Source organism: Acanthopagrus latus, chromosome 12 (assembly GCF_904848185.1).
Source record: "Acanthopagrus latus isolate v.2019 chromosome 12, fAcaLat1.1, whole genome shotgun sequence".
NCBI lineage: Eukaryota > Metazoa > Chordata > Actinopteri > Spariformes > Sparidae > Acanthopagrus > Acanthopagrus latus.
The window spans coordinates 13,773,603-13,785,912 of record NC_051050.1 but is presented as its reverse complement, the minus strand read 5'-3'; the positions used below and the strand labels follow the sequence as shown (position 1 = coordinate 13,785,912).

Genomic DNA, 12,310 nt, shown 5'->3' with positions numbered 1-12,310 from the left:
TTGTGCTAATGTTTAAACACCTACAATATAATTGCCCTTGCTCCCTAGCTTCTGCATTTGCTGTAACACAAACTGACAGTTAATTGTTGTCACAGTAGCATGACAATAAATATGACACCTGCACTGAGGCATGGATAACAAATGTGGGCATGCTGCCGCTTAAGTTCTTGTCCTGTTAATCGACATCAAGTCTCTAAACAAAGAGCTGTTGTTACATAATTCAGGAAAGTTGAAAACCATATTATTTTTGACATACCCTTTTTGGACACTGCAGGTCCCGAGCCAGGCTGAGCAGCAGCTCATGAGAGATGGGGTCCACCAGGTTGAGAAAAGCTGCGTTCTTGTACAAAATGTCATTGAGCGACGTTCCCTGGAGTCCCAAATCCTGTGAGAAAAGAAAAGAGAGAGGAGGGTGCTTCAGTTAACTCTTAAAGGAGCTTTTTCCTTTCCTTTGGTGTTTTATAGGTTATAGTGCATGTAAGATATCTCAAAAGTTGTTTGGTAAAAGTCTGCACTAACAGGAGCTCCTCTCTCCCACTGAAAACACTGCTCCTGAAACGCCTCGTCAGTAGCCCCGCCTTCAATTCTGTGAGTTTGTGACATCACACCACATCACCATGTCACGCATACATTTGTATAATTTAAATCTAGCTGCTAGTTTGCCATGTTAGAATTAATTTAGCACACCTGCCCTGTTGCTGGCTCAGGTGTGTGTGAGCTGACCAATCAGAGCAGACAGGGTGGGTGGGCCTTAAAGTGACAGGAGCAAGAACAGCATTTCAGATGGCGTTTGAGAAAATGGATGTGTTTTTGGAGCACTAAAGCATGTAGACCTATTCAACTAGTAACTCAAAATAAAATATGAACAAAATTCACATGTAGTGAAGAGAAATTAAAGAAAGTCTGAGACACATTTGAGTTAATATTCAAGTGACATTTCATGGATCGTTTTAATGAAAATACACTCTCCATGTTTAGAGGCTTTGTTCCCCTTTCATCTTGCCCTCTTATCTCGGCAAGCTGATAATGGTTTGCCATCAGAGTCATGTGTTAACACATGTGCAGTCAATTAGGGGAGTGTGTTGGGAGTAAAGATTAAGTGAGCTAAGATAAAGTGGTACGGCCTTTTTCCAGATAATATGATGTTAAACTCTCCAGTGAAGAGTATAAAACTACTTCAGTACTTCTACTACCTCTTATCTCATGTGCAGGTTTCAGTTGTAGTTTTGCCTGAAGGGAAATCCCTTCTCACAAAACACAACTTAACTAGCCGAGGGAAATATATTTAGATTCCACTTAAATGCACTTCTGCTTTCTGTTGAAAAATTGTTTCTATGTGTAGGAGCCAGCACACATGATGATATCTTTCTTATTTGCAGTGACACTGTAAATATATTGGAGCTGCATCTTCGGGGTGATACTTTGAGCGCTGATGCGTCATTAGCAGCCGGTGTTTGGGAAATAACGTTCTCAGATGCATCAAATGCAGACAACAAACAGCAGGGAAGACGCGCAAGTGAGCAGATGAAACAAAATCATGAAAGGCTGGGAGTAAGAAGGAAGAAAGTCAAAGAAAATCCCCTCTTTTTAGGCATAAAGCTGCCTGTCTCGCCTAATCCATGACAACTGTTAAAAGATGTTTTCCTCGACTCAAACATATTACACTTGCAGCTGCTGCATGAAAACAACTGAACAAACATATTGGGACCAGTGTGCTGTTGTTTATAGTGATCAGTGTGAAATACTGTCAGCTCCACATGAAGTGAAGAGCTTTTAAAATAGCAGACGAGAGTTAAACATGCTCTATACGCTCTGACAGCCCGAACACTTCAGGGCACAGCTGAAGCAGAGAGGAAAACTCCCATCAGCATTTTCTCCTCCTCCAGCTTTTGGGTTGATTTATTACAGCAAAGCTCTTTGGGATTCCCTGACGCTGGACCATCCTCCAGGCCAGCTTTCCCTTCAATAAACCTTACTAAGTGCAGACTGAGGGTACCGCCTGTGTCCATAAATGAAAGCACGGAGAGATAATTTTATGATGATGAGGATGCTGTGTTAAGCAGGTGCCGCATCAGATTGTTCTTGAGCCGCTTTGTGGAGCTGTTTTAAAACCACGTTTTTCAACATACACACACAGATGTGATCCTGCAGTTTACTTTGACTGATTCCTAATCATAAAAGCATGAAATGTTTTCCTGTTTGTCTCCGACGGGATGCCTGCGTTCCTTCAGATCCCGCTGCAAATGGCCTCGAGAAAAAGCTGCATATCTAATCTGACGTTTGCTTCATCACAAAAAGTCTGAATAAAGCAATGAGCAGAACATCGTCCCACACATGCAGTTCATTAGAATCCAATTAGATACACTGAACGCGGTGGCAAATCCAGTCCCACAGTTTTCTGCTTCAGTGTGAGACACGTGTCACAGCTGTCAGGTGATGGACCTTCCAACTTTTGTTTACTTACTTTCTTTTAAAGTGTGTATATATATATATATATATATATATATATATATATATATATATATATATATATATATATATATATATATATATATACTGAATTGACCTTTTGTGCTGTCATCTTGAGATCCAAGGTATAAGGTCAGAACTGCCTGATTATCATATGAAAAAACACCAAAGAGCCACTTCCTGATGATTCAAAGACACAAACGGCCAGCAGCAACGACACATGGGCAAGTAGGACGAGGTCAATATGTCAACTTAGTCATATGCGACAGGAGGACAGATGAGGAATAGCTCGCACAGGGCGCACATCTCTAGTAGAGGAACTAAAGGAACATTTTGGATTTCCTGCAGTCAACCTGTCCCTCGTGAAGTGAAACTCTCTTTACAAATTGTACTTTTATCCAGCTTCGTGATGTAAATTAATGACAGTTTCTCTTAAATATCATTCACTATCTCCAGCGTCAAGTCTTTTCACTTCCACAAATTAATTTCATATTCTGCTGATATTTATGCCGTAGCTACAGGCCAAACGAACCAAGTGAGTGAGACCTTGACCTTTTGAATATGTTCTCGTATTTTCAAATAATCTTATTTTTGTAAGAAAACATCCCTGAACATAACCTTATTAAAAAATGAACCATGTTTATTCACTTTCCTGCGATGCCTGATGCCACTCTTGTGTCTCTAAAGTAATTAAGTTACAGCCAGGGGGGAGGTTAGATTATTTTAGCATAAATACTGGAAAACAGATGGAAACAGTGAGCCTGGCTCCATCCAAAGGGAAAAAACATCCATCTCATCAACAAGTGATACCTTCTTTGCTCAAGTCATCCAAAAACCGACCTGTTAAAACAACTTCCTGTTGTCCTGTTGTCACCATTCGTCACACACAGAGCACCCAGTATTAATGAGCGAGCTTTAGATGCTACATGCAACAAGCGTATATTTTCTGCATATGCACAGCTTCACAGTTACCGCACAGACATGAGAGTGGAGTGTACCATCTAGTCTAACTCTTGGTGTGATTCCCGAAATCTCAAACTTCTCCTGTCTACTACTACTTTTTTTTTTTTTTTTTTTTTAAATATTCACTCATTCTGGGGACTTTCTGACTTTATCTGATGAACAGAGAGGCAAGTTGAGTAACAATACGATCGCAAAGGCGCCAAAACCTGCTGCAGTACTGAATCGAGGTATTTACAGTCAAATAAGATGAATAATTATGTGTTGTGACAGCTACCCCGACACTTCAGAAAGGTCTTCACACACCACAGAGAGCACCTTCATTAGTGTCTCCGCCATCGCTGCACATTGGGTGCTCGGTGTGCAGATTGTCGAGCGTAATTGATATGACTGTTTGCTGATTCTTTGTTTACTAATGAATATCTAGAAGACCCCAAACTAATTAACTCAATGGCCCAGAAGGCAGATCTGCGATGGAGATAACAGCGCAGGGGCCAGTGTTATTGGTTCCTCTTTGTAATGACTTCCTCAACGTGAACAAGGAACGTGTTCCAGCATCCATCATCTGAAGTTGATTATCTCCAAATCCATCCGTCTCCGAGAGGGAAAAGCTCCTCTGCTGCTGGAGAGCTATGGCGGGGAGATCTACTGCCAGTGTGTTTTTTTTTTTTTTTATTCAGGGTTGGAAGTATTGTTAGTCAGGCACTTGGCTACAGCCCCAACAACATTCAAGAGAAGCAGGGCTCTGGCTTCACCTCGCTGGGAGAGAGACGGAGGGAGTGCTGGTGCTTCGTGAGCATTTTAAATGCAGAGCTGCGGGGAAAGCTGCCCCTGCTCACGACCAACAAATGTACACGATGATCTTTTAAATCCCCTTTTTTCTCCTGCGACTGCTTTAATGAACAGGGACAGAGACGTTAGAGGAAAAGCTATGCATGAGTCACATCCCTTCTGCCTCACACAAAATATGAAGCTTAAGTTGAAATTCACCCCGCATCTAGTTTATCCTCAGTTAATGGTTTCTGAGGAGATACCTGCGAATCAGTCCTCGGCTCAGACACCCGTGGCTCCTCCTCGGCATTGTTTCGTGCTTTAATGTGCACACATCTGTATAATTTATTCAACAGCACCATACAGATGGGCAGGGAGTTTTCGTGACAGGGGGCCCCTCTTGATCAGAACTGCCTTTGTCTGAACTTCAAAACTGTTCTCCTTTGATCAATCCACAGCTAACAGAAGGCAGAGGAAAGCTCAAGCTGAGCTCTAAAAACTATTTAGTTTTTTCCCCCCACTACTCTCTCTTGTTTGAATAAAACTGCAGAAAGTGAGGATTAGACCAGGAAAGGTGTTATGCAAGAAAGTGTAACAGGTAGACAACATACCTTACATATGGTTGGGAGCTATAATGCTGATGACAAAGAAGTGTTTGCACAACGCTGCGCGCTGGGGACAGATTAGAGCTATTTAACCACACACCACATTCGAGAGGCATTCAAGTTTGTATAAACTGCCTCTACGTACGTGGATTTATGTATCAAACATCTTCTATGTATTTCAAACCTGCTCCATCACAGGAGGCGGTGAACAATGGCAGAAAAAGAGAGAAGACATCAGAAATCAGAAAACCGTCTTAACCAAGAGTCTACAGGCGACACAGTTTATCATCTCTTCGAGCAAGTGTCATATTTGAGAAGGGAAATTCAGTAATACTCAACTAATGCATGACTCATAATGATTTGATGCATGAATTAACACAAGACTTATCGTGAATTCCAGTTGCTCACCATTAACAAAGGATCAGGGAAACTATGGCTTCGTGCACAGGCTGCAGGGGGCAAATACGAATTCTCATCAGCCGCATTGGTGCGTCTAAAATGTAGTGGGTCTCATCTGCAGGTGCTGTGATTTAGATGAAGGCAAATATTTATCTGCACCATTAAATGTTAGAAATTAACTTTAAATGTACCGTTGGGCGCATCTGACTTATGTGCCAGTGCACCAAAATGAAAAAGTTTGGTGCACCAGTGCAGCCGGTGTGAAAAGTTAGTCTGGTGATGTGATGACTTGAGGAACGTTAACCACACTATATGTGGTTTCTGTCGATAGAGATCTCTCAATCAAAACAAAACAAAGGACATGAGTAGCATGGGATCATGGGAATTGCTCTCCTCATTGAAAATGAGTTAACTCAGGCAGGAGTGTTCATGATCAAGACGATGTTTAAGTCTTATTCACATAACGTTCAGGCGCGTTCAGCTTCTTCCTACCTCACTCTGACTCCTTTAGCAAAGGGCGACCAGATGAAACGCACCGTTACTTCAGACAAAATTGTGATTTTTTTTTTTGTTTGTGTTTGGACATTCTTGAACATTTGGGATACTATAAAACAACTCACCAAAACATACAGCATACAAAGGTCTGGTTGGTTTCAGACATGTCAATACTAAAACATCACATATCACATCTTTACTTCAAAGTTCATACATTAAAAGTTTTCTGGGCTTCAGTTCCATAAATGTCACAGTAAGTTTTGTATTCGTGTTTGAAATGTAAATGTCTGCAGTTTGATTAGACACATAAAGTCATTGCAACGTTGTTGTTTGTTAATGGTGCGCAACAGGAATTCATAATACGTCCTGCATTTATCCATGCATCAAATCAAATCAACATGAGTCACACATTAGTTAAGCACTACTTAACTACAGATTATAATTTGTACTCTTATTACAGAGCCTTAAAATCAAAGCGCTGCAAGTTCATTTGGCCAAGTCTTCCTCAGCCGTATTTCAAAGGGGCTAACATATAAAAACACAACAGGCTTCTGTGTCCAGTGTTTGGAGCTGATTGAATATTCAGATCATGAACTAGCTGGCTTCCTGGCCGTTCCCTTTCAGACAAAACAGGTGGTTGATTCACACCAAGCGTCTCACCCAATGAGGCATCAACCTCATTATACAGTAAGTACTTCTTATTTCTCAGTATTATCTTAAAGAAAACAAGGTCCTGTCAGGATTCCTTACCGTGAAACATTGACGAGGGGAAAAAAGCAGATGATTTAATAACTTTAAACTTTTGAAAAGGAAGAACACACTGACACCTGCTGATACACGTGCTGCTCCATGAGGAGTGGGGTTTCCTACAATGAATGCCATCAGGGTAAATCATTTGATTTATGTTCTGCTGTGTGTCCAGTAGTAGTGACTCATAACAACAACATAAGTGTCAGGTTTATAACAAAAAAACAAAAAAAAACAGGGCTGCAACTAACAAGTTTAATCAACTAATCGATTAGTTGCCTGGTTTCTCATAAAATGGTGGAAAATGTTGATCATCCTCCTCCTCATATGTCTTGTTTGGTCCAACAACTCAAACATTTGCAGTTTACTGTCACAGAGGCCTGACAAACAGAAAATACTGACATTTTACAAGCTGGAATAAGAAGACCGATTAACCGATTATCAGAATTTAACAACTAAAAGCAGCAGAATAAACTGCTGTTGCATTATCATCATCATTATTTTCAATCATCTGGAAATTAACACTAAATATAAAAATCTATACATGAATTGAAATTAAAAAAAAAAAATCATAGCAAACTTTTTTCTGCCCACGTGCTCATCAACAGAAACCCACTCACAGCCTCGTTAAATCCCCTTTTTAACCACAGCGTTTCAAAATAAAAGTTCCTTTCAGCGATCCCACCAGTAACGACTCTCCCCCCTCCTCACCTTCCGCAGCAGTTTGAGCACTTCGGCCGCCTGCTCCGTCTTCTGCTCCCGGAGAAGCCTCTGGATCTCCCGGATCCACGCCACCCGCCTCACATATGGGCTGTGGTTGGTTTTCCGCAGCATCCCTGGCAGCTTGTCGGACTTGAGCATCAAGGAGGTAAACAAGAAGTCTCCGCCGCCACTTCTCTCGCCCTCCCCCGGGCTGTCATCCCTCTTGCGTCTCCTCTTGGACAACTTGCTGTCGAAATCGAGACTTCTCTGTCTGGTCAACTTAGAGCCCATCACTCCCGAGAGGGTGCGTCGGTAATAGTAGTACCAGTAGTAGTGGAGGAGGTGGAGGCGGTGGTGGTGAGAGAGATTTCACAACATGCAGCCAAAACATCACACTTAACTTGCAGCCAGATGAGCCGAGACACTCCTGCCCCTTCAGTTAAAAACAGTGTGTTGAAGAAAAAAAAAAGAGAGAGAAAAAGAGAAAAAGTTTCAACACATCATCATCATCATCATCATCATCATCATCATCACAACAACAACAACGGGTGTCCCCTGCTCGCATCCGTCCACGCGCACTGCCTGAGCTGAGCACTCTGGCATCCTTCTCGCTTCACTCGGAGCTTGGTGCGCTTCCCTCAGCCAATCAGATCGTGGTTCTCCGCACAGCCCAGAGAGTGAGAGTCAGGGAGGAAAAAGAGAGAGAGAGAGAGAAAAAAAGCCACTGTCGGCTGCCTGGATATCTCACTTTGACCCCCACATCACAGCGCACAGGTTGTTTATGTGACACCGAGTCAATCATGGAAAGTAGACCTGTTTAATCCTCCTGCGTTATTTCAGGCTCTTATGTAACAGTTTCATAATCCAGTAATATGAAAATGTGATGAGATAGATAGATAGATAGATAGATAGATAGATAGATAGATAGATAGATAGATAGATAGATAGATAGATAGATAAAACAAAAGTATTTATTGCATGAGTGTTGCATAGGATTGCATTACATTTTCATTTTAAAGATGGTGATATTTGATTTGCTGCCCCTTGTTTTCTGTTGTCTCAGTGGATTGATCCAAAGCACTCTCTTGCTGGCAGATTTTAAGATGTTTAATTGCAACATAGGCAGTACTGTCCTGTGCATTAAAGGTCCCATATTTTAGAAAGTGAGAGTTTTTAAGAACATTTTTTGGTGCTGTATAAATATTGCTAGAGTAGACACGTCTAAGAAAAAAATGTATTTATTGTTTGTTTATCTCTGTGTAAGAACTTTATTCACACGGTGGCCATTTTTCCTCTGAGCTTAGTCGATCAGATAATGTTATCCTGCTGGTTTCCGGGATCCAAGTTGCATAAAGTTAGTGAGTCTTACCAACTGTTATAACTTCACTACTTCCCGATCGATCAACAATCAAAAAGCGAGTGAAGCGAGTGTTGGGATGGATATAATATGAGGGGTCTTGGACCACCAGTGATGTGGTGCCAGCATGTGAACATAGTCTATTTGTTCCATTTTCCAACAAGGTAGCATAATGCTGCTGATATCACTTGGTATCTGTGCTTAGCCAACAATCATGAATCTTGGTAGTTGCCAGTTTGTGGGGGAACATTTTTTAAAATGGCTAATTTGTCAGCACAAATCAAAACATTAGCTAGCTTGTGGCAGTAATGTTAATTAATAACGTAAACTGGGGAGCTCAAGCAATGTAAGCGTTTGCTTGTGCAACAAACAGGCAAGACGGTTTGAACAACAGCGGTGTTATGGTGTAAACGCAAGAAAACTGGGAGATGGAATACCACATATAGTAATAATAATATGGGACCTTTAATGATGATGGCGAGTAGCCGTGGGACAGGCTGCCTGCTGAGGCTGAGTAATAACATTAAAGCTCTCCTGTTTAAATTGCAAAATAGTCTCTAACTAAAGTACATCCATCAGCTATGCTTATCAGGCTTCACAAAATGGCAGGCAGGAACCCAATAGCACGACACAAAGGAAACAGTTCAGTTGCAAAAGAATATGTTTAATTTCAAGTGAGGGTCAAACCAGGTAGTCAGTCAGCAAGGCAAACAAATCCAAAGGGAGCAGGCAAGAGGGAGAGTCCAAAGTCCAAAAGGCAGGTTGAATCACAAGCAGGCAGGATCAGATTCAAAAATACAGAACGCTGGAGAGCTAGGTAAACACACTAGACAATCTGGCAAAGAACTGAGGGAACAGGCTCAGTATAAATACTGAGGGGGCTGATTAGCTGATGAGGAGCAGGTGAGTAAGGGGGTGGAGCAGATCAGGTGGATCAAACCAACAGGTAATGCAGAGCAGGGGGGAAATGACATGAGAGTTAGTGAGGAGAAAACATGAAACAGACAGATGAAAAACTAAAGTCTGGCTGAAGTTGTGACAATGCTGACTGCATGAGCTCAAGGTTTGGGTGCGCATTTAATCAGGAATAGTATTGATCAAGCCCAGACAGATGGGTTGGTAGGAAAGATACTGAAGAAAATACAAACAAATTAAATGCTGAATAAATACATAAAAACACGACCTGTGAGTTGTTTGTGTAGTAGAGATGCTTTAACAGAACAGTTATGTAAATGGCAAATGGTTTAGTAGTGATAGATCTCCAAAAAAACAACAAAACAGCAGCCGACCTCAGCTGGTTTAACTGGTCTATCTTGCTCCTGGTAGACTAACAAACAAACACACACGACAATGAACCAGCAACTACTGAATACTCAGTTATAATGCAGTAAGTAATGTGAACTTGTTTGATCCCGTCACAAAATGGCCTCTTGCTGCCACTTCATTCTCTCAACTGCAGCTCCTGTTATTGACGCATCGGCTAAATGCATGTGGTGAATCTGTGCCCGTCTGGTCAGTGAGGATGTGGGATGAGTCAGGGCCCCGATCGCTCAAATCCTAAGCCACTGTCGGCCATTTATAATAAAACCACCCTTTTACACCACTGACAGCTTGCAGTGTGATTGACCGTAATAAGTTGCCTCTATTCCCCGACTAAATGCAAAAGCCAGGGAAACAGTGATGAACTGTATGCAGGAGAACAGAGTAATTTCCCGAGCGCCTGGTGCATCCCCACCATGCTGGTATTAAATTGTAATGGCTCTCATTGGCTCTGTCTGGATGTCTGTCTCTGCTTCCAATTTTACTGCCCACCACAGGGTTATTGATCTCCAGGAATGTCGGGGCTATACGTTTTTCTTGACAGTTTTTACCACCAAATTTTAGCTTTTTAGAAAAAAAACAAAAAACATCCTGTGCATTACAAAGTTAGAAAACTACTGTCCACTACAGCACATAATGTTTTAGTGACAAAGCATCTAACTGGATGGCAGAGATGTGGCTCGCATTGGTCTAAATCAAAAAAATGAAATCGTGTGAAGCTGTTTAAGAGTCACAAAATCCTCAGATGATTAAAAAAAAAAGTTCCTTACTGACTCATAATCGTGGTCACACCCCGACCTTTACCGAGTTAGAAGCAGAAAATGAAACATGATACTATAATTATGTTTTCATAGGTGTACAATGACCTGAATCTGAGAACTGCTTTTATTTTTGTTCCCTTACAACCAATATTTTAATCTTCATTCATAGGATTACTTCTCCCAAAAACAAAGAATGAATTAATAATAATAAAACATAAATTGGAACAGAGGGAATTGAAGCACATATGGACTGCTGCATCTGAAAGAAAACAGATAAGAGATTAGAGATTAATGTGATGAATCAAATAAATCTCAGGTCTGTTGAGTAAGATTAAATAAAGTTCCTAGTTAAACTAGAACTATTGTTTGAAAAGAACCAAGAGTAGGAGGCTCCTCTTACCCTGCTGCCAGACGAGAAGCTAAAGAGGGTGAGTGGGTGTGTACAGTGTTGGCTCAGGTGAACTTAATCCAGTCAGGTGAGGTGTGACCAAGAGCGCAGGAAGAAGCCAATGAATGTATGTACTGTTTTCAGGTATTTAAAATGATATTTTCTGTTTTCAGTTGCACTTTGTTTGGGTTTAGGCAACAAAAAGACCTACTTAGGTTCAGGAATATGGAAAAGATCAATGATAAATCGTCGTTCACTGTTCGTTTTGAAAAGGACACTGCAAAACAACGCATTATGCATAATTTGAGGAAGAACATGGCTCAAAAGTTTTGTGTCAGAGGGAGGATTTCAGAGACAAAACTGCAGATCTATTATAGCTATTGACCTGCTGCCAAAAAGCGATGTGAGATTGTTCATAGGAAAGCAGCTTTTGAAAGGAGCGCTTAAAAAGTCCTTTCCGTCCGTACGCAGAGGGATGCTTCAGATCTAGTCCAGCGGAAACACACAAATGGACACTTGAGAAGTTTAAAGCGATTCTCCCTGTCATATTCTGAATTCTTTGTCTTCAATTTGTCTTTAAATCCGGCAGTATGATGGTGGTTGTGTCGGGGTGTAGCGGCCCAGACGAGTGCAATGTTTTCCTACATACCATGCCCATGTAACAAACTATGGATATGTAGTATAGATGACGGCCTCCAGCTGTAAAAACACAAACATGAAGTGCTGGTGTTATCACAGCTGTAACCACAGGACGGAAAAAAAATAAACCGCATTTAAGAAGACTGCTTGGACAGTGCTAACACTTTCAAATACGCAAGTGACAAGGATGTTCTTTGTACACCAAAACCATGTGATGTTGCTTCATTTTTGAAAGAAAAGGCTCTGTTAACCTGATTAACCTTCAACCCAAACACAGGAATCTGACTATTACTGAAATTCAAAACTCATCCGTCAGCTTCGTGTCTAATTGCGCTGAGACCGCTCCTCCTTCCGCACCTTCATGCCATCTGGAAGTGAAACACATCAGATGTTTGAACGCTCTGTTTGTTTTCCCGTTTCCTCTGTTTGAATGGTGGTCACCTGCGCTAACCGATACTACCTGACAGTTAGCCCGGGGCCTCCGTCCTGTCACTGGCTGCTTACTCAACAGACCCCTCTGATCCGGCTCTTCACACTGTTCCCCTGCAGCTCGTTCTCAGTGCTCCTTCCTCCCCTCATGGCAGATGTGATCTTCGCCCACGCAGCCCCGAAAGCCTTCGTTTTCCTGGTGAGGAGGCACTTTGGTTTAAAACTTTGAAATCAGAGTTGTTGTTTTTTTTTTTTGTTTTTTTTTATG

General features: G+C 41.5%; 1 protein-coding gene across 5 annotated transcripts in view; it reads right to left on the bottom strand.

Moving 5' to 3' along the window:
* The window catches only part of lrrc75bb (leucine rich repeat containing 75Bb), a 40,225-nt gene that overhangs the window by 24,910 nt on the left and 3,005 nt on the right, over nt 1-12,310 (bottom strand). For 2 of the 5 annotated variants that reach the window (XM_037116622.1, XM_037116626.1), the window contains 3 exons: nt 12,074-12,238; nt 7,158-11,981; nt 257-385 (listed from right to left, as the gene is read on the bottom strand). In XM_037116622.1, coding sequence (XP_036972517.1) covers nt 257-385; nt 7,158-7,439 — 411 coding nt within the window. In that variant the 5' untranslated portion in view covers nt 7,440-11,981; nt 12,074-12,238. The remainder of the gene's footprint in view (nt 1-256; nt 386-7,157; nt 11,982-12,073; nt 12,239-12,310) is intronic. The other 3 variants (XM_037116623.1, XM_037116625.1, XM_037116627.1) reach the window with 3 other exon arrangements.